Source organism: Eucyclogobius newberryi, unplaced genomic scaffold, assembly GCF_026437365.1.
Source record: "Eucyclogobius newberryi isolate DKJ021-1_F unplaced genomic scaffold, fEucNew1.0.hap1 SCAF_3, whole genome shotgun sequence".
Classification (NCBI taxonomy): domain Eukaryota; kingdom Metazoa; phylum Chordata; class Actinopteri; order Gobiiformes; family Gobiidae; genus Eucyclogobius; species Eucyclogobius newberryi.
In genome coordinates, this window is record NW_027315945.1 from 15,529,124 (window position 1) to 15,555,689 (window position 26,566).

At 39.3% G+C, this 26,566-nt stretch overlaps 5 protein-coding genes across 5 annotated transcripts; all 5 read right to left on the reverse strand.

Moving 5' to 3' along the window:
- Positions 1 to 942: 942 nt before the first annotated feature.
- On the reverse strand, positions 943 to 3,139 carry apoc2 (apolipoprotein C-II). The gene is made up of 4 exons (XM_072459949.1): positions 3,015 to 3,139; positions 2,296 to 2,356; positions 2,021 to 2,177; positions 943 to 1,050 (listed from the first exon to the last, which is right to left on the reverse strand). The coding sequence occupies exons 2-4, from the start codon at positions 2,342 to 2,344 to the stop codon at positions 966 to 968; spliced, it is 291 nt and encodes a 96-aa protein (XP_072316050.1). The 5' UTR covers positions 2,345 to 2,356; positions 3,015 to 3,139; the 3' UTR covers positions 943 to 965.
- A 4,130-nt stretch (positions 3,140 to 7,269) lies between these two features.
- Positions 7,270 to 8,654, reverse strand: apoa2 (apolipoprotein A-II). Its single transcript, XM_072460353.1, has 4 exons — positions 8,574 to 8,654; positions 8,418 to 8,462; positions 7,786 to 8,002; positions 7,270 to 7,704 (listed from the first exon to the last, which is right to left on the reverse strand). The coding sequence occupies exons 2-4, from the start codon at positions 8,458 to 8,460 to the stop codon at positions 7,545 to 7,547; spliced, it is 420 nt and encodes a 139-aa protein (XP_072316454.1). The 5' UTR covers positions 8,461 to 8,462; positions 8,574 to 8,654; the 3' UTR covers positions 7,270 to 7,544.
- Positions 8,655 to 10,264: 1,610 nt separating this feature from the next.
- apoc4 (apolipoprotein C-IV) lies at positions 10,265 to 11,516 on the reverse strand. Its single transcript, XM_072460354.1, has 4 exons — positions 11,393 to 11,516; positions 11,188 to 11,233; positions 10,599 to 10,674; positions 10,265 to 10,528 (listed from the first exon to the last, which is right to left on the reverse strand). The coding sequence occupies exons 1-4, from the start codon at positions 11,486 to 11,488 to the stop codon at positions 10,345 to 10,347; spliced, it is 402 nt and encodes a 133-aa protein (XP_072316455.1). The 5' UTR covers positions 11,489 to 11,516; the 3' UTR covers positions 10,265 to 10,344.
- Positions 11,517 to 15,149: 3,633 nt separating this feature from the next.
- apoc1 (apolipoprotein C-I) lies at positions 15,150 to 15,815 on the reverse strand. Its single transcript, XM_072460355.1, has 3 exons — positions 15,697 to 15,815; positions 15,413 to 15,548; positions 15,150 to 15,338 (listed from the first exon to the last, which is right to left on the reverse strand). Exons 1-3 carry the CDS (start codon positions 15,749 to 15,751, stop codon positions 15,290 to 15,292), a joined length of 240 nt encoding a protein of 79 aa, XP_072316456.1. The 5' UTR covers positions 15,752 to 15,815; the 3' UTR covers positions 15,150 to 15,289.
- Positions 15,816 to 19,896: 4,081 nt separating this feature from the next.
- Positions 19,897 to 21,999, reverse strand: apoeb (apolipoprotein Eb). Its single transcript, XM_072461594.1, has 5 exons — positions 21,922 to 21,999; positions 21,762 to 21,825; positions 21,353 to 21,497; positions 20,983 to 21,270; positions 19,897 to 20,720 (listed from the first exon to the last, which is right to left on the reverse strand). The coding sequence occupies exons 1-5, from the start codon at positions 21,982 to 21,984 to the stop codon at positions 20,378 to 20,380; spliced, it is 903 nt and encodes a 300-aa protein (XP_072317695.1). The 5' UTR covers positions 21,985 to 21,999; the 3' UTR covers positions 19,897 to 20,377.
- Between the last annotated feature and the right edge of the window lie 4,567 nt (positions 22,000 to 26,566).

Genomic DNA, 26,566 nt, shown 5'->3' on the forward strand with positions numbered 1-26,566 from the left:
GTCAGGGAGTGTTACATTTGATGACAAAGTCATTTGCAGCAGTAGCAGCTGTAGAAAAAGCTGCAGAAGAATCAGGGACGTTCCACCGTCACTGATATGGTGAATAAGCTCTTGATTAGTTTGATGAAATCCTTAATTGCAGTGGGCCTAAATCATCCCATTGAGTTGGGATTTGGTGCATAAAACTACCACCATTTTACCATTTTAATCTTTAGATGATCACATGAAAAAGCAATAGAGCACATTTAATAATTTTATACAATTATTCTTATTTGTGTATGTTTATGTTGCACCTTGGCGCCGAAGCAAGTTCCTAGTTTGTGAATTACGTTCTGCCAATGGCTGTAACACTGATTCTGAATCTGATTCTACATTAGATTTGACTGTACGTAGATAATACGCTGATTAATGCATGACCTTATGGTCATGCATTAATCAGCGTCTTGGATCAGGGCCTTGTCCTCAGCTACAAACCAAGAGAATCACTCCTCCCTTTACTCATCTCTGTAGGTTTCTGATTTACATGTTTCTTTTCATCTTTGACTACATCAGACACAAGTTCTATTCCATTCCCACATGAAGCACTGTTTCCTGAGATAAAAAAGTTTGCCTCATGGACCATCACTACCATTAACCAAGCCCGATAGATAAGTGTGTATAAATATTTTATTCAAGAAATGACAAACATTAAATTCGCTGTCAGACACACTGATCTTCGGCGTCAGATCATAACAGTAAAGGAAACATTTTAACTGGCTGTTTTCTAACTGTGAACTTGCCCAGTGGTCAGTTTCTCATCACAAGCTGCTGGTTTGAATTTGAATTTCACATTGTCTGCATTTAGGGCCAAAGTGGAAGGTGAGGAACCCTGGGGTGATTGTGAGTTGTGTGGTTTTCAGAGGTGGCCTCTTGAAATTAGTCCACAGATTGAGGAATAGACCATTGTTGTTGTTGTTGAGTTTTTACTATTGGTAGAAGATGTAGTAAACCTGATCGTGCACAATTCCAGAGTATGTGCTGACAGCTTTGGTGGTCTCTTCATAGAGGTTCCTGGTGGGCAACAAAGTAAATGGAAATTCAATAAAGATTTGTGACATGGCAATAGGGATAGTTAGCAGGAATCACGTTAATTATCATTTGGTCGCATACAGTTGGATTAGTCAATGAATAAGACTTGCAAATGGAAAATCTTTGACATATTTTTATTTTTCAGAGTATAAATTGTAGTCGTAGAGGAAGAAACAGTTATAACATATAAAGTGATATTTTTGCATATAAAGTGATCATTTTTGCCTTTTTGTTGTACATTTTTAATTTTGTTATGATACTTGAACCTCAACCAAGACAATTACAGTCTGATGAATTATGGAAATATCATTTGAGTATTGTTATCTAATAGTACAATATTAAGATATATTAATTTCTGCCTATGTTGCCCACTTGTAATGTATTTATTGTATTTTTTGCACTGCCGGTTAAAAGATAAAAAATGAAATAGGCTAAATTAAATAAACATTGATAAGTGACTGGTGAATATCTACACAAATCTAGTAAAATTGTATTCCAATCATGCTAAAACTCTTAAATCTAGCTAAATGTACTAAGATCATATTGTTTTTTTGTTGTGTTCCAGAAATCACAAAAAAAAACAATTCTTTATCAAAATCACCAACTTTAACGCCCCAATCGGTCTCAAATCTTTGTAAAATAAAGTACATTTTAAAAAGGGTACTTCAATACTTTTACTTAAGTAGATTATTTTATGTGCTACGTTTACTTTTACTTGAATATTTGTTTTTCTCCTTAATTGTCTTTGTGGACTTATCTAAAAGACAAATATTCTCAAAACCTTTAAGACATGTCACTTTAATCATCCATGCCAGGCCCTTATTTTGATTTAGCATAGTCAACACTTTTACTATTAATGTTATTATACATTGTTATATAAATTGTGTTCATTCTGGCAATGAAATGAAACCTTTTCTGATTCTGATCCTACAGTGCATGAAATAGTCCTTACTTTGCCTTCTCCTCCAGCTTCAGGCCCCTGATGTTGTCCAGGTAACCGCTGGCTGTGTTCACTGCGTCGTTGTAGTAAGACTTGAAGGCGTCTGTCATCTTAGTGAGAGTGCCCTGCTCCTCCTCCACCTGCCTGGTCACGCGGAAGCCCTCCACATCTGCACCAAAACAACAACAAAAACAACAGGTCAGGGGGTCAAAGGGCGCTGCTCAGAAAAAAACACACTATTGATTGATTTGTTCAGATTGTGTGATGTGTTTGTGAATGTGACTCACTGATAGCCAGCAGGGCAGTGAGCACAGTGATAACCAGCAGCTTGTTCATGTTGAGGCAGTGCTGAAAGAAGACATAGTGTCGTGTCAGAACTTCTCCACTGGGTGGCGACATTTGCCACTTCTCATCCATTATTTAAATTCCAGTTCTTTAATATACTTTATAATAAGAATATATTATTCTTTCTATAAGTGAAAAGAAAATGTACATTCTCTTCCACTAAACATCCATGGAATTTCAAGAAAGCTAATAATCATACAAACTAATATGCATATTTTTACTTCAGCAAATAGCACATTACTAAAATTGTCAGACATGCTCACATCTTATCACAATGCCATCGTTTTATAGACTCTTTCCAAATTCCGGAAAGAAGGCAAAAGAGAAGGAACATAATGTAATTCCCGAAACTAGATAAGACTTTTACTATTGTATTTTACTTTCTTTTGAGATATTATGATAAACTCTGTGCATTTTGATGAAGGAAAACTCTAGATTATAATGTTTAAATGGACAAATGCTGACATAAATATGGACACGGCAATAGTTTTTCATTTCATCTATAGATTGTCCACTTCATTTTGCCACCAGTCGCCTCGATACTGGAATTTTGAACATTCTGATGACACGGCATTTCAAAGGGTCCATAACATAATAGTAAATGTTAATAGAACACAGACTAAATGTAGTGTAGAATAAAGTAGTAGGTGTGTGTACTCACTGTATCCTCTGCAGCAGAAACAGACTACGAGCCACTGTTGTGTGAGCAGGTTTTATAGGAGCTCGGATGTGTTGACTTGTTGTCTCCTGAGCCAAAGTGCACTCGCCCAAAGATAAACCTGCTCTGTTGTCCAGTTTGTGATGCACACACAAATGAGGATCTTGATAAAACAGATATCGGACACTGGGAAATAACAATGTAACTTAAGGTCAACTACTCTCAGTATTGCAGTATTTCTCGTACTGGCTTGTAAAAGACTTAACATTGTTGTGTTGTAGTCACTGTCAATGTGAAGAACTTAAAACTAAGGTAAATATATGCTATTTTTCTGTTTTGATCGCATAGTCTCTGCTATGATTGGGTTAAATATCCACTTTCATCATTTATTTACTTCTAAAAGTATTGCTCCACAATTCTATTTCTCAAGGTTTCCGGGAAGTTGGTTGATGCTAGCTTCAGGTTTCATGAGGAATATACATTTTGTGCAGTATTTCTAATTACTTGATTGACTGAACAATCATTAACTTGACGGTATTATACAGTGCATTTTATTTAAACACATTTTTCAGTCCTAATCACTCATCAACCATCATGATTTTGGAGGTATTTGTTGCTTGCATAATGTAGCTGCTACATGGACATATCATTACAACAGTCCTAAGTCTCTTCAGAGTCTAGAGACTGCTGAACACGTCATCAGGCCAAGCGGGGTTGTGAAAGAAAGATATGGGCCAGCGACGTGTTTTATGCTTCTATGTCAAGGAGCTACTTCAGAAAAAAATGTAAACCTCAACCTTTGCCATAAACTTCAATCTTATATAAACAGTATTTATTTATGTATTAGGGGTTTCCACGTTGGAGGGAACTTTTGCTGTTCCTGGTACATTGTTTTAATCTGGAGAACCCCATTTGATGCACACTCACACAGAGTAAAGGTGGGGCCACACTTTGGGCACACCTACAGGAATCTCTCTCTTTAAAAAAAAAAAAAAAAATACATTTGTGGACGAACTTTACTGATCCACAATAGAAAAGACTTGGACACAAAAGCTCCAAAAATAGAGGTTTTAATTGGTAAAATAAAATTATGAATGATCTGTTGTAGTAATTGGTTCATGTGATGTCTTTTTTCTTCTTTTTGTCACAGTTTTATGTGAATGGTTTAGTGCACAAAAGTGGAATGAAGGACCTATCAGCACTTTAAATATTTAAACGTTCCACTCTACACAGATGCTAATGTTATAGTCAGTCGGACTCACTTTCAGCCACAGTTGCTGTGTGAGTGTGAGCAAGAGGGTCAGGGTGGTTCTTCTGACTGAACAAGGTGCAGCTGCCATATACCCCACTACAACTATGTGGCATTGTAGCTCAGTGTGATGAAACTCTCCCACTATTTGAGCTAATTAGAAACCCCTGGTGTCCCAAAGTGTGGACAACCTGTCTTTTGACCGTGTCTTTAGGGAATTATGCCAAATAAAGGATATTGTCACAATATACAGATGGTGTGGACAATGGCTACTGCTAAAAAAGGTTTACAAACTGCTTTCACAACTGCTCGCACGGGGCCAAACTGGTGCTGGGTTCTGGAGGCTCTCTGAGGAGTGAAGGACAGGGCAGTTCAAGTAGTGGACGTGGATGGAGGAAACCTAAACCACCTGAGCGCTGAGGTTGTAACCAAAGGCGTGTGGGTGGTACACCTCGCATTTGCTCTTGGGGCTTTTCTTTCTGGTCTGTGAACACCATTTACATGCCCCCAATTCTTTTCCATTTAAAGAGGTTCTGAATGGCCTTAACTAAATTTAAAACACAATGGTGCTACATGTGAATTGTGGTTTGTGTTTTTAAACATTTGGTACTGTTTTGAAAAATGCCATGTACAACAAATAAATGTATTTATTGTACATGGCATCATGATAAACTTGGCAATGGATTTGGTTCCTGCTGCAGACAAATAAGGGGCCGGTGTGTACACTATGTGGCATTGTTGACATGGTGGCAGAGTGGCTAGAACTCTCGCCTCACAGCAAGTTCGACTCCCGGGCTGAACAGACCTGTGGAGTTTGCATGTTTCTCCTCTGGGTGGGTTTCTTCCAGGTGCTACATGCACCAGGTAAATTCTTCCAGCGATGATACTGAGCAAGCCCAGCACAAAGACCTGAAGATGGGTCCTTGGGCGCTGCACACAGTGGCCACTGCTCCTGAGGAGATGCCCTGTTGGCATTGAAGGGCAATAAAGTGTAACTTAACTTACTTCAAATTGTAGTTCAGTGTGGATGGAAAACTCCCACTATTGGGTGTACAGTAATGTAATCAGACTTTGTTGCAGCTAGTTAGAAGTGGAGGTACTGTCTTCTGACCATGTCTTTAAATAAATAAAGGATATTATTATTGAGATACTTGAGTATTTGGACTTCTTTGAGCAGGAACACGCGTCGGGGAAACCATACATACTTTGTGTAACCACAGTGGCTCAGGTTCAGGACCTTGGGCCACAACATAGGGACTGGTGGATTATAGGCACTTAGTTCTTGGAACTGTTGTCCATGTAATAATAAAAATAAAACAAAATTATAATTGGCACAAATGTTGGCATCGTAATATACACTATACATACTATATAAGTATGGTTGTAAAAAATGAAAAGGTTATATAAAGAAAGGGTTGTATCAAAAATCATTCATTCAAATCAGATCAAAACAAGATACTCATTTGAACAGGTATCGATACAAACAACACACAGCAAATTGGACAAAATCTTATCTTTCCTGAACAGTTTTAGAATGATCTTGAGCTTTATCAGATCTAATATAGGACCATAGTAACAAACATTTATTTGTTTTGCCTTGAAAATGATTATATTATATTACAATTTATATAATATTATAAATTATTATTATTGCCTGAAAAAAATAAGTTTTTCCATTATCTTTGTTGTATTGAAATCGGTAGAGTTTGAAGCTTACACCTCAGAGTCACTTGAAACACTAGATACAGGGTGGACATACGTTTCCATACATATCATAGGTCAGCGTGGTCCCATGGAGGGGCCTCCCAGAGCCCCACATCTCTCCTGTCTTCAGGGACACTTGAAGGCGTTGGTGTATCAGGTAAAAGTACAAGATATACATTAACTCATCGTATCATTACCGCCATTACAAGTATAACTCCAACTGTGCTAATGAAACTTCATCAACAGTGGAAAACACGAATTAATAGGTGTTTTTGGGGCTGCCCGGTGGTCTAGTGGTTAAGGCGCAGCACGTATGCCAGGCTTTGAGTGCAGCCGGACCAAGTGTCGTGAGTTCTAATTCCAAGTTTGACAATTTACTGCATGCCCCCCCCCTCTCTCATCCCCCATTTCACGTCTAGTAAAGCCACAAGCGAAAAATATACTTAAATAAAAATAGTAATAATATGTGCTTTTGAAACAATGGTAGTCATGAAGGGGACATTATATGAATAAAAACGGCTGTCCAACGTAAAAGTTTTTTTGTTTTTTTCTATGTATGGAAACCTATGTATGGCCCACCCCGTATAGACTATTGCTATACATTTATTTTGAAAGAGGACAGTTCATGTTGGTGGAATTACCTCAGAGTACACAGTATACTTAAGTGTACTGGTTTCCTCTCAAATTCCTCCTATTCTGTTTATTCTGAATAAAAGTCCATACAGTCATGTGACACCTACTGACCCCTGACCTCTGGGACTGCTGTAGGTCATCACTGTTTTTGATGAACTCACTCTGTTTGGCACTTGGTCTTTGATTACAGGATTCACATATGATGGATTTACCCCCAATACAAACCAAGGGTCTAATCATTTAAATACTATCCAAATCAATACATTTATATAAAGTATAAAGTATAAGTATAAAGTATAAGTATAAAGAGAGAATAATCACTCAATGCAGAATTTGACAGCTGCTGCACCCTGCAGTTGCTGGCACAGTATTATGTATAACAAAAACATGTAGATAAATGCATATTCAGCATCTCCCCATGTTTAATTTGCTTTTTACTTTTTTAATACTCATTCACCAACCAATAGATGGTGCTACTGTCCCAAATAATATAATCATGAAGGTTGAATTGAATACATCACTAATGTTGAAATTGTTAATCTTATGGATATTTTGTAAAATCAACTAAATTCAAAAATATATATTCATATTTAAACTCTTTACCTGGCTAATTTCTTGCTGTCACTCTTATACAAGACATGCTTAGCTGGGTTTACCGTAATGTAATCAGACTTTATTGCACAGTTTCAGTTCAGTTTATTGAACACACTCACACATATACATAAACAATCACTCATAGAGTTTGTTAGTGTGTCAAACACCGGACACTGTACATGCACAACTTATTTGTTGGTGGTTCTGATATGAGATTGGCCTCCTTTTCAAGTGAATGTTGTTAGAAAAGAGCCAGATGACACTTTGTGCATTCATTTCTCGAAACCAAGTGGCATAGTTTCTATTTCTACTGTGTTACAGACAGGTTAAAGATGGTGCACTTTGGACTAGATTTAGTTCTCTGCTGGGAGGACTTGATCCAGGACGACCTTGATGCGGTTGATGCTGTCTTGCAGGTACTCGCCGACATAGGGGCGCAGGTAGGCACTGTAGACACCGAGAACAGCAGAACGGGCCTGGTCTACAGCTGGGGACATCTCCTCAGCAACACCCCTGCAAACAAAAGGACAAGGATTGCATTCCATTGGCTTCGTTTGGACTTCTCTGTACATGTCTTATGTCTGCAGTACTTACTGCATGGCCTTATTAAAGGCCTCCATATTCAGCGGCCCCTGGCTCTGCAGGTTGGTCAGAGTTTCCTTGGCAGCCATTGCATTCTCGTTGTTGTTAGCTGCGTCCGTAAGCTTCTTGTAGGCGTTTGCAAGTCTACTGAAAAATGTAGTCTTCATGTCATTGTATTTGTCCACAAGATCGGCATCGGGTGCAGGGATTTCGCACAAGCTCAGGGAAACTGAAGAACACAAAAAGAGATGGATGTTCATTAAATTGTAGAGTAGAGTACTTTCTAAACCGTTTGGTAATTAATTTCAGTATGAGCAGAATATGATAATACCTGTTATATGAGTCGTTTAAGATAACCTGTTGTGTTATTTTGAATTTTTCCTTCAACATATACTAATACAGGACAGACTAAACTATTCTTTAAACATTCACAAATTAACTCCAAAATGTGTTCTATTGTTGAAATAAATTTTTTGAATAGTATTGAATAGAGTATTTGAATAGATAAAATGTCTCCTAAAAGCTGGAAAAATCTGCACATAAAAATAGCCAAGAGTATATAGTATAGTATTTACACACATATATTTGTAAAACATCCTTAGTTTGTTACTGGAATAGTACTTTGCAACATTTGGTCATCTTACCCTGCAGGGCGAGGAACACCGCAAAGACAAATTTGGCATTCATGTCTGCAAAAAAAAAAAGGTTTGAAACTTTAGCCTGAGATGTCATCTGAAGGGTTAGATCAAATGGAAAAAGCATGTCATGTCTTTGATGGCAGAATGCTGTGGAAGTCTTACCTGCTGCTGCTCTGGTGACAGTCCGCTCTGAAAGTGAGTTGTCTGTAACTCGGAGCTCACATCTGGACTCAGTGATATAGGGGGGCACAGCAAACACACGTCATGTGATGAGCATACACACACCTACACACCGCGGCGCACACACCAGAGCAGACAAACAAAGTCCAATGTACACTCCAGAATTCCTTATGTGGAAGACAGACTTATGCAATGCCCCTCCAAGAACTCCTCAGCCCTTTTCGCTCACGTCCGAGTACGTGGATTATGTCACGAGATTCTCTCGCAGAAAATCTCATTTGATTGTGCACATTCCTGGTTCAATGACCCCTCATGGTTTTATTTCATAACCAGTCACCAGTGGTACTGAGTGCTGTGGACACTGCCGTGCTCTGGTCTGCAGTTCAGCAAGGCCGTCTAGACTCACATACTCCAGTTGACTCTGGCCTGACCTTTGACCCCATACATACAGGTTATTCAATTGATAGGATACCAGAGGGAATAATCTGTGTTGGAAACATGATTCAATTTGAACACAAGTCAGAATTTGATCAGCTAGGATATACACTTAATGTTAATAATACAAGGTATAATTCAAATACACTGTATATTGCCAACTTTAACTTAAAAAGCAATTGAAAGGAGACAAGGAATGCTTTATTCAGTTACTTAGTATTGAATTATAGCATAAGTAGATCATATTTTTACATTTTGTGCATAGTAAACTGTAATTGCCGATCAAAAAGGCTTGGTACTAGAAACAGGTTCATTGACTTCCTGTTCAAAAACTGCAAAACAGATAAGCCCCGCCTCTTCATAGGGACATTTCATTGTATCAGCAAATAGTCATTTTGAAAAGTAACGGCGTGATATTTTAGAACCCTACATGTGTCACTCAAGAGTTTTCATTTTACAGATAATCACAAATAACTATAGGTATGTGGGTGGGGATAGGGGGTAGGTGAAAACAGGAAACAGGAAAAAGAATTTTTACTCAATCATGCATGAATTAGTCAGAATACAACTTTGAGTAAACTATGAAGGAACACCTTTCTATCAAGGTTAAAGTCAATTTTGTATAATATGTCCTTTTTTTAATGGTTGTGCTATATTGAGCATTTTTCGTTCCATTGTTTCTTTATATACTTTTTACCACCAATGCTATGCTTGTGTCGAGAGGTCCCCACTGCCAATCTTCTCTAAAATCATGTGGTTGGGAGCAAAGTTCAGACTTCGGGGGGAATAAATTCGACATTAAATGTCACAAAAAAATCTGTCTCAGTCCAATGAGGTAGATTTTTATTATTAATTGTAAAAGGTTATTTTTTTGCGTGTGTTTATTTCTCATTCCTGACAGTTTTGAGTGCTCACAAGACTATAAACTAGGACGAGAGGGCCTTTTTACTCTCACACACCTGGGATACTGTTCTGAAGAAGTCGGGCTGCAGATGGCGCTGTCATTTTCAATCTACTGTTAGATGGCGCCAAAATGTGTGTAAATCAGATGAGAAAACATAGCAACATTACGTGACCACTGTCAGGTACAAAAAATAAGCTAACTGGTCAAACTACCTTTTTAAAATAAAAGTCTGTGTCAGTCGTCGTCAAAAAATTCTTTTTCAGCATTATTGTGATGATTTGTTTTTCATATTGCCCAGCTCAACATTAGTATAAAGAACGACTTTATTTGAGAGTGTTTTCAATGCTATAATGATTTCATGTGGACAAAATGTAGTAACAGCAAACCGCTTTCAAATGCTGTATTCTTCTCTTTTCACTTTTCTCCAAATGGATTGTAGCTTTTGATTCTAGAGTGCATTGTGTCCCACAGACTGTCTCTCCAACCCGACGCCCATTCATAGTAGCTGGCTGCAGCTGGTTGGAGGTGATCCTCATAGTAAGTGCCGGCAAAACCCAGAACGGCTTCCCTCACATGCTGGACCTTCTCTCTGGCCTTTCTAAAAGAACACCATGCAAGCAAGTAAGTATTCACTCGGGATATGAAAGAATTCAAAATGTAACACATACATGGCTCTCTCGGTCAACCTCTGCATGAGACCAGGTGGAGGAGGATCTGTGCTCTGAGCTAGAAGTGGCCCAGAAGCTGCAAAAAAATGACAAATTATGTTTCATAATGACATTGACAGTTGAATTAAAACATTTTTATTTGACTTGAATAGTCAGTTTTATGCCCCCCATTTTAGGTTTACATAAAACCCTGTTTGCCAGATACTTGAACTGTGTAACTTGGGGAGGGGCTGTGCTTCCATCTGAGCAACAGAAAAAGCTTAAATGTTTTTGTTAATTCACTTTTTCTAATAGATCACTATTCCACTGGTATGTGGCCAGCTCAATGACGGACAGAGAAAATGGCACTTTAGACAATTTTATTGTAACTTGAATCATCTCGATTATTGATTAAGCAAATAGTCCTGACATTCCCACAACAGACATATTATTTACCTACTAAAAGTAGCTTTATTCCTCGCCAAATTGTCTTTTGGTAATAATTCCGTACATTTGTGACATGTTTTGAATCTTATGTTGGTGATCCACTACAATCCATGTTGGAATGCAACCATTGCTTTCAATCAAATTGATACCTTATTATAAATACCTTGAATTAAAAGGATGAGTCCAAGGACAAGGCTTCTCTTATCCATCTGATGAAAAAAGAATGTAAAAAGCTCATTTATCTTTACAATAACAGATACAGTACAGACAGTAAAGTTACATATTTACAGACTTCAGAGAAACAGAGAGCATTGAGTTCACAATGTTACAGCAAATATGTGCAAAGCAGTGACCAAATGTAATTTTACCTTTTGAGTTGGTGTTCCATGGACACACACAAGTTGAATGAAACGAGTGTTATCGAGCTGTTTTATTTGTATTAGGAGAGCGCACACCGTGTACATTTGTCCACATCGTATGACTTTTAATCCTCCCAATTCAAGGTTTTGAGTAAATGTCAACACCAAAAATCCCATTTTGTAACATAAGAGCCAATTATATGTGATCTGTTTAAACTTGTCTTACAATGGTTGTAGTGGTTCTTCAGTTTACTATAAGGTCAGGAACTTGTCCAGTGTCCTTTGGATCTCGACCCACTTGGTGGTGCTGATACCAGTGCTATTGCTCAACAGATATGGCTTTGTGCAAAGGCTGGAGATGAGTCAATTGGAGTTTCCAGTCAGCAGTTTCGTCCATAGTCCACAGTGCGGTCCAAGGACAGCAGGCTTTACTCTACTTCATACATCGATTTGTAGAATGGGTCAAATATAATGTTGAATATTCCAGAAAAAGATTCAGTTGTAGTCATCTGGACACTTTTGAGAAACAAGATGTTTCAATTTTCATCCAAACGTCCTTCTTAATCTGGGAGGATTCTCAGTCTGGGGGATTAAGAATGACTTTTGGATGAGAGTCAAAATGTCTTGTTTTTCAAAAACAGTGTCCAGATGACTACAATTGATTATTTTTCTACAGTGGAACACTCCTGGATGAATGAGGGATTACACAGACTTGTTTGTGATTATGAAAAGCAGAATTTGTCTTTGTAGTGCCAACTCTGCCAAGGGTTTACAGCTCTGACATGTCAGTGCCATGTTAATCATCTCAGAGAACGCCTCTTGAACACACCGACCCATCCACAGAAACTGCACAATCCCGACAGGTTCCTCTGTCTTTGCACAGTCAGCCTTTTTTAATATATACAATACACCACAAAAGGAAGACCGTAAGCTTGTCAGCAAGAGGAATCGCAATTTTTGTGAGTTCACAAACTCCTGAGATTCCATCTTGTTAGGCTCCTGCTGATTAGTTTACAGTCCACAAAGTGGCGTAACGGGCCAATCACATGGCATTTAGGGCCCTTGGGCAGGACTTGTACCAATCACAGAGCAGCATTGTGGTTTGGGATAAGTCAGAACAACCCAAACCAAAACAAACATGGCGGCCTGTTTTAGGAGAAATACAGACTATTTTGTTTTTCAAAATGGCACTTTGAACATTTGTGGACAAGAAAGAGACTGTGCTTTTCTGAACACTGGATTGAACACAAGTTAGATATTTCTGTTCCTTTCGCTGTTGTGACGCTTCAACCAATCAGTGTGAAGTACTTTTTAAAGTCCCGGGGTCTTTCGGTGAGAGCCTTCTCAGGTTGATTCATGTGAAGAACTCAATTCAGAACAAGACTCAAACAAACAGGATATAAACAGTAAAGAGTCCTAAATATGTACTTTAGTCCCATTTGGTCAATGTCTAACAATTGTTTCCATTTTCAAATTTGTCCGAATGTACTTTTCTTAATTTTCTGAAAGTCAGTTATAATTGTGATAGCCTTTTCCCTTTTCTTTTGAATCATCACACAGTGGAATCAACTTCCAGACACTTTCAAAGATTTGACTTGAAACTTGAAAAAGCTTGTCCTAAATAATAAATCCCACTGGGATCTAATATCTAGATTAAATAACTAATCTATTTGTTACATTAGAACTCCTGCTGGTGTCAGAGTTAGAACTAAACATGGGCCTCTGGGACCGGCCTCCTGCTGGTGTCAGAGTTAGAACTAAACATGGGCCTCTGGGACCGGCCTCCTGCTGGTGTCAGAGTTAGAACTAAACATGGGCCTCTGGGACCGGCCTCCTGCTGGTGTCAGAGTTAGAACTAAACATGGGCCTCTGGGACCGGCCTCCTGCTGATGACAGAGTTAGAACTAAACATGGGCCTCTGGGACCGGCCTCCTGCTGATGACAGAGTTAGAACTAAACATGGGCCTCTGGGACCGGCCTCCTGCTGATGACAGAGTTAGAACTAAACATGGGCCTCTGGGACCGGCCTCCTGCTGATGACAGAGTTAGAACTAAACATGGGCCTCTGGGACCGGCCTCCTGCTGGTGTCAGAGTTAGAACTAAACATGGGCCTCTGGGACCGGCCGGACCGGCCTCCTGCTGATGACAGAGTTAGAACTAAACATGGGCCTCTGGGACCGGCCTCCTGCTGGTGTCAGAGTTAGAACTAAACATGGGACCGGCCTCCTGTTGGTGTCAGAGTTAGAACTAAACATGGGACCGGCCTCCTGTTGGTGTCAGAGTTAGAACTAAACATGGGACCGGCCTCCTGTTGGTGTCAGAGTTAGAACTAAACATGGGCCTCTGGGACCGGCCTCCTGCTGGTGTCAGAGTTAGAACTAAACATGGGACCGGCCTCCTGTTGGTGTCAGAGTTAGAACTAAACATGGGCCTCTGGGACCGGCCTCCTGCTGGTGTCAGAGTCAGGACTAAACATGGGCCTCTGGGACCAGTGTCTGGAACAGACTGGAAAAAATCTCTGGAACAGTCTTCCTGAAGATGAGAGACAGGCTTGTTCAAATTTAGGCTAAAAACTGTTCTGTTTAGTTTAACAAATAATATGTAAGTTTTCCTAAATATGAATTAAGTTACGTTTACATGTACAGCTCAAATCATATAGGAAAACAAGGCCACTTGGTGATTGTGTGATCACTAGTGACTATTCTATTTGTAATTGCAGCTAGCAATAGTTGTTATTCATACCAACTGTTGTAGTAGAAACTTTAGATTTGCAAGTGAAAGCAAGAGTAAAGGCCTTGGCACTGTGGACAGTGTGGTTGCATAACAGAAGGAGTATTCATTCGCACACCAGGAACCTTTTGGTAATGCTTCTCTTTTATTGCAGTTATAATCAATGTGTGTGTGTGTGTGTGTGTGTGTGTATATGTATGTATGTATGTATGTATATATATATATATATATATATATATATATATATATATATATATATATCTCTACCTGCGTTGCATCAATGAAATTTCCCCATGTGGGACAATAAAGGAATATCTTATCTTATCTTATATATATATTTATTTATATATATATATATATATATATATATATATATATATATATATATATATATGCACACACACACAGACACACATTAACCCATATCATATTTTATTTTTAAATGGCTCTTAATGCTCTTATAATTAATGACGTTCCCCATGTGAACTCTCTGTTCTCTCGACAGGAACACATTACTGGAACAGTGGATGATTAACTCAGCATAAATAGTGACTTTAGCCAAAGAATTGTGAAACGCTCCAGCAGCCATGTTGGCACTTGCCCTTTGGTACCACTGATTGGTACAAACCGAATGAAAGAAAGAAGCACACAAAAAACATAAATTATGAAAACAGATATTTTCATCATTTATGTCTTTGTGTGCTTCTTCTTTTCATTTTATTTCTTTGTCAATTGGCAAATAATAATAATAGTAATAATGATAATAAAATTAAATAGTAATGATAATAATTATTATTCAATATCATCACATGGAAGAATCTCATTCCATACATTATGGATCTATGAGAAAACTGACTGAATGTAGTCTAGACAGTGTGGCCTTCTACTTTGCCAAACTTATTTCAGAGTGAGCTGCTTGGAGTGACATCATGTCCTGAAAGCAGCGCTTGACTGGGCAGATACAAGTGCTAAACCTTTTCTTTGTCCTACATTTGCTTATTGGTTTTTGTGCAATAATAAAAACAAACAAAAGTATTTAAAAAAAGAACAATCTTTTATTTTTTCTGCCCCTTCACAGTTTATTTTAGTAACACATCCCATTGTAATTACAATCAAATGTTGTTGCTAAATGCAAAATGTATGGATTACACAGGTCAGGGGTCGTACAAACAGGCTTAGTTAAACTTGGCTTTGACCGCCTCAAGCCTTTCCTGGAACCAGTTCCTGTGAGAGGAGCAGAGAGGTGGTGTTACACATAAATACACTACTGACGTTTGGCTTTGTGTTTTGTGACTTACTTTGCTTTCTGCACATTTTCATTCTGGTTGAAATCCGACATCGCAGACTTGGCCTTTTCGGCAACAGTCTTTCCAAAGTCAGTCACCTGCTGGCCAAACTGGTTGAACCTGTTCTCCACGGAAGCCTCTGCTACCTCTTGTACTGCATCTTGTTCTACATCTGGTACTGCATCTGGTACTGCATCTTGTACTGCATCTTCTACATCTTGTGCCTCTGCAATATGAAATAAACTATTAGTAAACAGCAAAACGTGTTCATTTTATGCTTTTAGTGGCGGTCTTACCTGTGTAGGCCACGAAAGCGAGCATCAGCACCGCAATTGCCAGGTACAGTTTCATGTTTGCAGTGATTTTTTTTCTGATGAAGACAACACAGGATCAAAAAACAAACAATTGCATCATCTTGCACGAATTTGTGCTCTTCACACATTTAGAATTCCGTCGACAATTGAGTGATCCAACTCAAACTTACTTGTTTTACAGTCAGTGCAGAGGGGATCCAGCTGTGGTTGGAAGCCTGCCAGTGATCCTTTTATAAAGTGAGGGGTCGACTCAAAGGCCAGTCTCGAGTCAATATGTACACGTGGAGACCAGTCCAGACCCGCTAGCGACCAATGAGGGCATCCGATGGGCGAGAAACTGATTATCATCTCCTCTTTAGATGCAAATGCAGATTAACTGATCAGAGATGTTTATTTTACATTGTATTTACATATATTCAACTGCACGAACACGCATTTAGTGCTGATAAATTGCAATCTTACTTATTAATCAAAGTTTGCAGTCAGCTAGAGCCTCAAGATAAAGTGAGATTAAATGTGTTAACAGGACTGTGCCATTTGGAACCAACTTTGGACCGGTCTTTGAAGTACTGTTGTGTCAGACAGCTTTTAACCTACTTTCAAAGACCTACATACTACCATTTGGCTTTGGCTTGTTGGCACATAGTTGCAAAAAAAAGGTGACTTATAATAACCTTACATTAGGATGCTGTCTTTAGCTTCAGGAAGTCTGAGTTCACTTTACTTACAAATGGTTGATTATTTTGTTCAGCTTTTTCATCAATGTAATATTTGACTAGTTTCAATTGTCTGTAAATAAAAAAACGCTAACATGAAGCAGCAGAATGTGGGTTAAAATATTGTTGTTGTTGACAGATTAAATGCATTAGAAATGGTCTAAATTAGCATGGTATCACACAAATAGAAGCAGAATTTGTATTAATAACCACACAAACTTTGCTTTTGGTACAGCACTGAAAAAGAGCTCATTACGAACAGACAAAACATCAAAGAATACTGTAAGTAGTTGAATAGTTCTCGTCCAAATCTAAATTACATTTGGTTGTCAAAAGTGACACTGCTTACACATCTGCTTTCACACCCGGCTGACTGTCTCCAAACCATTTGCTACCGACAAAGGCTGAATAAAGTCGTCAAGTGGCGCTTTGAAATGCTGGAAAGTCCCGCCTCTTTGTCACGAATGTAGAGTCGTTTTATGCATGAGCTTAATCTCCTTTGTTATAATTATTTCAGGCAGTCAATGTGAAAGTGCATGTCTTGATTTGCAATAACAAGCTCCTCAATGGTTGTTTTTATGTGCTGCTGAGGTTCCCTGGAGTGAGCCGAGTCGTGTGCCAACTCTAGAGAGGAAGAGAAAGAAGAATGTGGTTTGAGAAAAGGAGCGCAGGGGTGATGGAGCAGAGGTCACACGCAGCCACGAGCAGCACCTGCAAACTCTGGAGAAGGCCTCTGTACAGATGGACAGAATGTAATAGCTGAATTCTGTATTTGTCCCGTTTGGATTACTAATCTCTTTTCCTCCTGGCAAAGAGCAGCACAGATCAGTCATAACATCAACAACAAAGAAAGTTTCAAGATGTGTTTAATCTGACTCATTGGAATCGGTTATTTTAGTTTCCAGAGCTTCTGTACATGATTCCAGGCGGAGAGGGCAGAATATTCAAATCCTTCTTTACCTGCTGGAGAAATTGTTGTTGCCTTCATTATCGTGGGACAGTAGCACTGCAGACTGTTCTTTAATGTGTTTGGATACAGTTACTCTAGGTCAGGGGTTTCCTAACTTCATATTCAGTGTCATGATTTTAAAATAACATTATGAAATGATGCCACGACAACAATTAAAGACTGGACCGACATTATAATTGACATGTGGAAAATTGGGGAAATTAGATTCAGACCTAAAGTAATAATTGTCAAATTTGAAAGGCCAAATGTGAACTGTGTGTCTTAATTTTCTTTTGATGCCTGTTATTAAAAAAAATAAATAATAATAATTGTGTTTATTGTATAAATAAAACAAAAGTTTTCTTTAATAGAAAATGCTTTACCTGTTTTCATGCAGAAAGTACCAAGATTTTTGATGGGTAAAACCATTGCTGCAGTAAGTTTCTTTTTGCATTAAAAGAGAAGAATAGTTTGTTTCAAAAGTAAATACCAATGATCAGTTCTAATATTGTTCAACGTGTGCTTTTAAAACACCCCAATATTTAAAATGAAAAGTCTGTTGGAAATTTGGAGGAACATTCTGGGGATTACGTTTGTTTTTGTGATTAGCTTTAGCTTACTTTTACTTGCATTCATTGAACGTTGCTGTTAGATAAACGTGTAATTGTAAGAAAGAGTGCTTGACAACAAGGTATTTGGTAATGTAACAGCGCTGAGTTGTGGCAGAACAGTGAGTAGTCCCTAAAACCTCCTTTAAATTAGCAGCAGTTAAACTCTATGAGTCAGGGGTTGACCTCAGGCACTGCCCTTTTACACACTGAGGAAACAAAAACATGTTTTTGACACCAGTGTTTTCAGAGATGGAGCATAAATTGAAACCAAAACTGCTTGATTATTATTTGCATAACCATTAAAAAAATATATATATTTTTTTACTAACTCTTGATTAGGAAAAAGATATGCAAATTTAAACACACATTTTATTAATCCAATACTTTTACAATGTGTACTATGATTTTGGTGAGGATTGTATTGTCAGAGTTGCTTTGCACACGGGCCTCAGCCACATGGTAGTGCTATATTCAAACTGTAAGCAGATCAACATTAAATCTATAATACTAATATGATAATATTTGGTCACACACAAAATCATCGCACAACACAAGACTTACAATAGCTGTACTGTCAATGCATTTTCTTTTCATTTTCACCATTTAAAGGAATATTTTATTTATTCATTTGTTTGAATTGGTCATTGTTCTGACAATGGTGCTAAGTTTTAAATCACTCTGAAATGTGTGTGTATTTTTTCTGTAGTATGTGTGTAGTTGGTGCAGTGCTAGCATTTGTTCCTCCTGACCGCGGTGCCTTAAATGCTCTCTTAAAGAAAACACAGCTGCTTGGACTGGAGTGGAGGTCAGAGGAGACGGATCAGGGAAAACTGGTGTCCTCTGCTGGTCCCAGATCTGCACTTCTCTTTAAATCCTGCTGGTTTACATGGAATCAACACCACAGTAACTAAAGTAAAATAAAATTACTCTTCTGGCCAAGCGAGGGTCTGAGCTGCTTTCCCACTAAACTAATACCACAGGCAGGTTGGTCACTTTACAGTTTTACCTGGAAACAACATTAATATGTAATTTGATCAAAGATTGTTTTCTAAAACTGCATTTTCTGATTCTGTCTCCCATGAATGTCCCTTAAATATATTTAATTTTACCAGATTTAAGCCAGATTTATTACAGTTTATACTCCAACACCAGTTTTCAGTCAAATGGGATTTTGGATATCTTATTTATCTAATGCAACAAAATGAAGCAAGTCATTTAAAATTGGCTCTTTCCATGTTTAAATTCTAAATACATCTTCACACATTTTGTTTTACATGTATGGAAATAAACTACAGAAGATTGTTTCACATTCACCTGCAGTGATATACACTACTTAATACAAATTACCCAAGAGATGCAAAATATTGCATGTAAGTTGTATGTACAGTAATTACATTTATTACTTCATAATTATTCACAACTTTTATCAGAACAGTACCGGTGCATATAATTTAAAATATAGTGTATGCAATGATGAAATAAAATCTTACTGAAATCAAAACAAATAAAAAAATATGATTTCTTTATATTATATAGTTGATGAAACTGTTGCGTTGGATAAAAACAGAGATTGCTCTAACAGTTACAGCACATGGGAATCATGCAAGTCTAAACTAGAACTTATCAATGAGCTTCGTGTTCAATGACGGCACATATAACAGGCAGGTCAAGACTTGTGTATCAGTGCTTATGTCACCTTCTGTAGATATACACCGTTACATAATACCCCCAAGGCTTAAAGGTAATATTTTGTGAATTAGGCAACACTGCTCTTTTTATCAACAGTTATAGCAGGCCCAATTGTGTCGGAGTGAATAACCAGGAATCCCTGTAAGTCTGGTGTAACTTAGCCATCATTCAATAATAAATGTGCTTTAAAAGATTGATTAGGAGAGAGACAGAACACTTTTGTTTTCTTGGTCCTTTATTCACGCAACACTGTGGACATTTGAAATACAAGGGACTCTTCATCACATGTGAAGAAGGCAGATCAATCTTAACGGTTGTCATAAATGCATTTCACATTTTACAACCATATGAATTGGTCACAATACATTCAGGCAATCCAGTTTGTTCTTGCCGTTGTTGGAAAAACCTTTCAGTGCATTCATTGAAATGTTTTGACCCCTTTAGCATAATGAGGGGTTGGGTTGTATAAAAGTAAACAGCTGCAGTAAAGCATACATTGAATTGCATTGAGCGCGTTATTGCTTGAGGTACTTGTGTTCAGTGATTATGGGCAAACGTACCAGTATATTGATCATACTTCAGCCCACTCTCCCTGCACACTAAAGTAACCATAAAACATATGATCAGTAACATGTCAGTGGTTTTTACATTCCACCGATCTTATCTGAAATGTTTGATTTGATCAGGTCAGTCTGTATTTACTGGGCTGCATCCTTGACTTTCTCTGCGATGTTCTCAATCTGCTCGCGGATCTGGGCGGCGTAGGGCTGGATGAGCTCGGTCAGCCTGTCGATGTTGTCCTCCAGAGCGGTGCGCAGACCCCCCACGGTCTCCTCCATCTGGGTCCTGACGTCGGAGGCCTGGCTCCCGAGCGTCTTGCCCAAACCTTCAGCTTGGCTCTGCAGGAGGGCAGTGATGTCGCCAAACTTCTGGTTGGCGGTCTCGCTGGCCTGCTGCATGTAGGGCTCCACGTGGCCGCGGACTGCCTCCACGTTCTGGGAGGTGCGGGACTGGACCTCACCCAGGTAGGTGCCCACAGTGCTGGAGGGAAATAAAGTGTTCAGAATCTAACGGATGCTAAACAGAATGAACAGTACTGTACAATTCAGATTACAACAGCTAATTTACTGACCTTTTCATTGGGTTAGGGTTAGCTAAAGTTCTATATGTGCTACATTATAAAATAAATGTTTAGTAGGTTATTTATAAAGATTTAGATTTAATAGTTCTTTTTGTTTCATTTCAGTGGTCAGTACCACTATACTTCACTTTACAGATTGAGACTTTATATAGCAGCACTAACCTGACAATCTCCTCTGTGTCCTTGCTGAGGCGCTTCCTGAGCTTGTTGGTGTAAGTTCCGAGGCGTGCACGGACGTCATCGGTGTTCTGATCGACCATGGTCTTGAGCTCGCCCAGGTACTCGGTGCTGCGCTCCTTGGCATCCAGCATGTCCTGCTGCAGGCGGTTGGTCAGCAGCTGCAGGTCCTGGGCCATCTGGTTGGTGGAGAAGTCGGTGTAGGGGCTCATCTTGGTCTGGAGGTCATCTTTGTAGGTGTTCAGCTCAGCCATGGTGTCTGTGATCAGAGTACTGTGGATACAGGACACACATGAGTACATGGGCTCATACTGTATAAGGGGCTATAACAGCTATAACCGTCTCAGGCACTTACTCAAGCTCCCGGGTCAGCTGAGAGGCCTTAATGTTCTGCACCACACCATCAGCCTTCTGGTTCATGTCATTGATGCGTTGCCAGAACTTGTCCACAGCATCCTGCCAGGCATTAGTGGGATCGGGCAGAGTGCGGGCACTGCAACCTGTGTGCACAGGACACATGTAAGTACAGCATTCACATATTTGTATCATACCTATCTATTTGTTTTATCTCTGAGCCCAAGCTCAAAGTTTTCCCTTCTTTATCTTTCCTTAATTTTAATTTGCTAAACTTGTATACAATACACACATTGTGACTATCTGGCATGGTACAATGCAGTTATAGTGCATTTTAAACTTAACATATCTTGTTTTCTAACTTTTCTCTCACAATCCCAAAGTAATCCAAAAAGGAAACTGTTACTTACCAATGACTGCAAGAGCCAGGATCAGAGCTACAGCCTTCATGGTTGATGGTCGAACAGAAAACACCTGAAAGAAAAGCGAGAGGACATGAGTAGTGGTTTTAGCAGAGGCAGAAGTCTGTCGTGAGCCGCTTGTAGCGGGGCTCTGCGGCGCATCACTCACCTGTACTGAGAGGAGTGCTGCGTGCTCCGTGCGCTCCCTCTGCGCGCTTTTATACAGTCCCATCGAGAGGAAAGAGCAAAGCGGGGGGGCTGGGTGTGTGTGAGGTGGGGGTGGCCCACGGGGAGCGGGCTGAGGGTTTGTCTGCACAGAATCCTCTTTCCACCTCACGCTACGATGATTGCGCAGTGACGGGCAGCGCGGCCACGACGCGCAACCTCTAAACTTTCACCTCTGGTGTTGGAATTCAAACTTTTAAATGATGAAGTCCACCGAAACACAAGTGAAATAAACCCATTTCACTTAAATATTCATTTACCATCTAGACTCTATTGCCGTAAGGATGTTATTATACAATTTATTTTCATTTTAAACCACTAGGCCTACTTTTCCATTACGCACCAATAACGCGTTATTCTTATGCTCATACATAGATGCCCAAAAAGTGTGCGCCAATAATTTATTGTAGGCCTAGAGCCAGACGTCATGCAGATTTAAAGACGCATTTTTATTATTGTTAATTTTCAACCAGGTGTGAACAAGTGATGTCACCATTTGACACGCAAATGCGGAGGCTTCAGAGGAGCCATGGAGGCACTGCTCAAATGGTCATTTATTACTTCTCTATGAAAAAGGCTCGAGGCTTTTTCTCTGACAGCACCTTAGCACTGTTAAATACAGTTCACTTCTTTCTGATTTAATTATTATGTGCAATAGAAAAGGGTCGTTCCATATTTTCTCTCAAATTACTATTGGCTTCTCTCAAGTTATTCAAACATGTAAAACATTTCTGATGCATGATGCCTACTATTCTTACTATTCTTATTTGCAGAAGCTCCCAGTACTGTAAACCCTGGTGTATCTACTTCCAATGACTTGTTTATATTATGCCCAGCTTGTCCCTGCAGGGAGGACTTTAGTTTCTGGCTGTGGAACAAACAGACTGGGCATGCAGTGGCATGACCCTGGATAACTGTATGCACACCACAGAAAGAAGGATTAGAGGTGATCACAAATGTGTGTATGTGTGTAGACTTATACTACCTCCAAACAAACAGGACCAGTGTTAACAGTAATGCACTTGCAGAAGTACTAAAATTCCAAGATGCTGAAGTTGTGAAAGTAAACGGGGAAGTGTTGTGTAACACGTGGTGTTGTTTTTACAGATCCACATCTCCATAACAAACCTTACTGCCTTCCTACTTAACCACGACTAATGACAAATGTCTGCGTTCAAAAGAGCACATATGTAAACAATGTCATGTTCTCTATAAAGAAGACATTAATAATTATCTTGCAGACAAGATCGTTAAAAACACAAACAAATGATGTAAAAACACAAAAATAAATCACATACATTACTAAATAATTTATTACACTTACACATTGCAGCCACAGCTGCCATGGGGCAGACTGGCAATAATAGTGCTCTTTTAGCTATTTGCACACTATCACTGTCATATGCCAGCTCATTCAACCAGTGCAACACTTTCATGAGTTGGACAGGGGCCCTCTGAGGTTATCACCATTATGACCTGTTATCACACTGTCACTATAATTACAGTTCAGCCAACACATCTACACTTTGCTCCTGTGTAACGTCACAAGTGGGTTTCAGTGCAGTGATCAGGAGGTGGATAACAGAGCAAGGCGAAGCAATTGTATTTGTTGAGCACAAAGTACAGTAATTAAGTGTTTTACAATACAAGAAAGATGCAAACAAATACAATGAATATGTTTTAAAACTGATTTTAAAAGAGAACGGTGTGAATAAAATCCTTTCAGCCATATGCACAGCCAAACAGAACTGTTTTGAGCTAAGACATTGTCAAAACAGAGGCTTCTCTCACATCTTCAGGAAGATTTTAGCTGCAAAAAACTGATAAGCTGATTGGTCCTAAATCTGGGCACCAGCAGGAGGCCGGTCCATGTTTAGTCCTGACTCTGGGCACCAGCAGGAGGCCGGCCCATGTTTAGTTCTTACTCTGGGCACCAGCAGGAGGCCGGTCCCTGAGGTCCTCAGAGTCTGAGATGGTTCATATGGTACCAACATGTGCTGCTAGGCCATGGAGGGATTGTACGCAAGCAGAGCTGCTTTAAAGTCTATTCTCTGAGCCACAGGGAGCCAGTGCAGAGACCTGAGAACAGGACTAATGTGATCATACTTCCTGGTTCTAGTCAGGACCCGAGCAGCAGCGTTCTGGATGAACTGCAGCTGTTTTACAACTCGTTTGGACAGGCCAGTGAACAGGCCGTTACAGTAGTCTAACCCAGGGGTCCTCAAGCTAGGGGTCGTGACCCCCATGAAGGTCTTGAAAGGATTTCAGGGGGTCTCCAGATGATATGTATAGGAAAAATGTATATGTTTTAAACAAGGCTGGACACCCTTCAAATGCAGTGGTAAATGTAGATTTGTTGGCCTGCCAAATTAATTTATTTAGATCTATATCCTCAAAATAAAATCAACTATTGGGGGTAGCCTACTTTTAAGTTTGGGAGTCGTAAATGCCATTGGTTGTTGTTTTGGGGGTCATGACTGAAAAAGGTTGAGAACCACAGGTCTAACCTACTAGAGACAAATGCAGGGACAAGTCTCTCCAAGTCTGATTTAGACACATTATATGCTAAAAAAAAAACTGCTGATGGAATTCATTTGATGTGGCTGTTAAAGTTAAAGTTCTTACAGCTAAATGTATCATCTAATTTCTAGGTTTTAGAGACAGAGAGACAGGAGGTTACTGCTCACACTTTGTCTTTGTTTCTGTGGGCCAAAGACTATGACTTCAGTGAGGACAAGAGGTCAAAATGCAATCTTTGAAACAATGTATTAGATTGTTGATGAAGGACAACATGCATCCTGCGTCAGCTGTGCAGTACTTGAGCTCACAAGAGTTTAGGGCAAACACACAAATGTTCCAGACCATGACATTTGCAGCGCAGGGAAAAGTGCATTTAAAAGATAGATATAGATGTTCAGCTAATTTCCTTCCTCAACATTTTGCTTATTCTGAACAAACGAAAACAGACAGGGAAGTGAGAAGAATGAGCTCATACAGTAACATCTGACACAGTTTGTCTAAGAGAGGCAGTTACTGCGTGTTAGAAATAACATCTGCTTTATGTTGTTTCTGGTAAATGTGAATAACATCAACCAAAGCAAAACAAGAGGTGAGTCACAGAGAGGTTACTGCCGTTAAAGTGTGTGGGTTAAAAGCCGGTCAACTGAAAAAAAAAACCTCACCAGCTCTGAGTCAGGCCTATCAGCTGATGGAGAAGGTTTAAGCAGAGAGTCATTTTCCAGCATTGTTTTAGCACAGGAGTGTGCAGGAATAAATAAAAAGCTAAAATGGTGTTGTTTCTATTGTGTAAATTGGTTTGAATCTCTCTTTATGGACAGAAAACAGGAGTAGCACCTTAGGGTTGTTGCATTGGGGAAGAAAAAAACATCAAGAATCAAGACTCAATAGTGAAACAGAAAAGAGGTGCACCCATCAACCAGAGGATGACTGGTTCAAACTTGTCCAAAGCTCATTGTTTTGTGATTCCCGGCAAGACACTTCAGTAGCTCTTTTAACTCATTTTTGGCTACATAGTGACAGACAGGGCATCAGGCGTATATATTTGCCAAAACACTTTGCAACAACAGCTCAGTTTACTGTAGCAACCCCAACTTAAAGATGCACTATGCAACTCTTCTGTCTTCTTGGAAATGTTAATGCTTTGCCGGGAATGTTCCAAAGTAACATTTTAAACTTATCTCTCTGGAGACTCCACTAGGTTAAATACATGTTTTCCAAGTACTTGTGATTGAATAATGCAAGATGGTTGTACGTTTAATGACATTCTGGAATGTTGCAGGTAAATGAATAATTTCCATGGATACAAGCAGGTGGCACCAGAAAAGTTACGTATTGCAACTTTAACAAAAGGAAAAACTATATGAGAGAAAAAAAATGAATCAACCCAAATCGTGCAAATGACTAACGTTGACCAGTGCCCTATATGTGTAATGTGACTTACTCAAAGCAATTCACCATTCACCGAGGCCTTTAAGCGACTGGGGACATGCGAGCTGGGCCTGTTGGGTTAACGCTGAGTGGAGGGACCGAGGAATGTTGTTTGCTACCGGAGTAAAGCTGCAGTGTGGGAGTCATCTGGCAGCACTGATGGGGCTTACAAAGAAAATGTGAACAAAACAATTCACAAGCGGGATGTGTTTATGATCCGAGCGCCTGCTGGGACAGACCTGAACATGTCATTTCAAATAAGAACAGCTCATTGGTACAGGGGGCGGGGCTGCGAGGCAAGGGCAAACACTGTTTTGTTTAGCTGTGCATATGACTGAAATGATTTTCTTTGCACTCTTCTCTTTTACGTCTTAAACTGTTTTGTGATTTCTGTCGTGTCTTTGTGATTGTAATGCATTTTGTTCTGTTGAGTAAAACACCTTCAGTTGTGTACTTGCCTTGCCTAATCAGTCATCACTGTTGATACATTTATTTTACACTTTGCTAATAGAAGGTTTTTGTTCCTGTGTTGCTTTCACTGAAATGGCATAAGAACTAAACTATTTCCTGCTGTCCACGTCTCAACTGTAAAACTATTAAACTGTACACAAGCAGAGCTGCTTTAAAGTCTATTCTCTGAG

What these genes read in the sequence shown, in the direction of transcription:
- apoa2 (XM_072460353.1), bottom strand. Translation starts at nt 8,460, where the DNA reads ATGAATGCCAAATTTGTCTTTGCGGTGTTCCTCGCCCTGCAGG. An exon ending in GGTGTTCCTCGCCCTGCAGG is followed by an intron (nt 8,003 to 8,417) that starts GTAAGATGACCA and finishes TGTGTTCTTCAG; the next exon opens with TTTCCCTGAGCTTGTGCGAA. An exon ending in GCCTTTAATAAGGCCATGCA is followed by an intron (nt 7,705 to 7,785) that starts GTAAGTACTGCA and finishes TTTTGTTTGCAG; the next exon opens with GGGTGTTGCTGAGGAGATGT.
- apoc4 (XM_072460354.1), bottom strand. Translation starts at nt 11,488, where the DNA reads ATGTACACGGTGTGCGCTCTCCTAATACAAATAAAACAGCTCGATAAC. An exon ending in ATGGAACACCAACTCAAAAG is followed by an intron (nt 11,234 to 11,392) that starts GTAAAATTACAT and finishes TTTTTTCATCAG; the next exon opens with ATGGATAAGAGAAGCCTTGT. An exon ending in AGGTTGACCGAGAGAGCCAT is followed by an intron (nt 10,529 to 10,598) that starts GTATGTGTTACA and finishes GTGTTCTTTTAG; the next exon opens with AAAGGCCAGAGAGAAGGTCC.
- apoc1 (XM_072460355.1), bottom strand. Translation starts at nt 15,751, where the DNA reads ATGAAACTGTACCTGGCAATTGCGGTGCTGATGCTCGCTTTCGTGGCC. An exon ending in CGCTTTCGTGGCCTACACAG is followed by an intron (nt 15,549 to 15,696) that starts GTAAGACCGCCA and finishes ATGCAGTACAAG; the next exon opens with AGGTAGCAGAGGCTTCCGTG. An exon ending in GAAAATGTGCAGAAAGCAAA is followed by an intron (nt 15,339 to 15,412) that starts GTAAGTCACAAA and finishes CTCCTCTCACAG; the next exon opens with GAACTGGTTCCAGGAAAGGC.
- apoc2 (XM_072459949.1), bottom strand. Translation starts at nt 2,344, where the DNA reads ATGAACAAGCTGCTGGTTATCACTGTGCTCACTGCCCTGCTGGCTATC. An exon ending in CACTGCCCTGCTGGCTATCA is followed by an intron (nt 2,178 to 2,295) that starts GTGAGTCACATT and finishes GTTTTGGTGCAG; the next exon opens with ATGTGGAGGGCTTCCGCGTG. An exon ending in AAGCTGGAGGAGAAGGCAAA is followed by an intron (nt 1,051 to 2,020) that starts GTAAGGACTATT and finishes GTTGCCCACCAG; the next exon opens with GAACCTCTATGAAGAGACCA.
- apoeb (XM_072461594.1), bottom strand. Translation starts at nt 21,984, where the DNA reads ATGGGACTGTATAAAAGCGCGCAGAGGGAGCGCACGGAGCACGCAGCA. An exon ending in CCTGGCTCTTGCAGTCATTG is followed by an intron (nt 21,498 to 21,761) that starts GTAAGTAACAGT and finishes CTGTGCACACAG; the next exon opens with GTTGCAGTGCCCGCACTCTG. An exon ending in GACACAGAGGAGATTGTCAG is followed by an intron (nt 20,721 to 20,982) that starts GTTAGTGCTGCT and finishes ATTTCCCTCCAG; the next exon opens with CACTGTGGGCACCTACCTGG.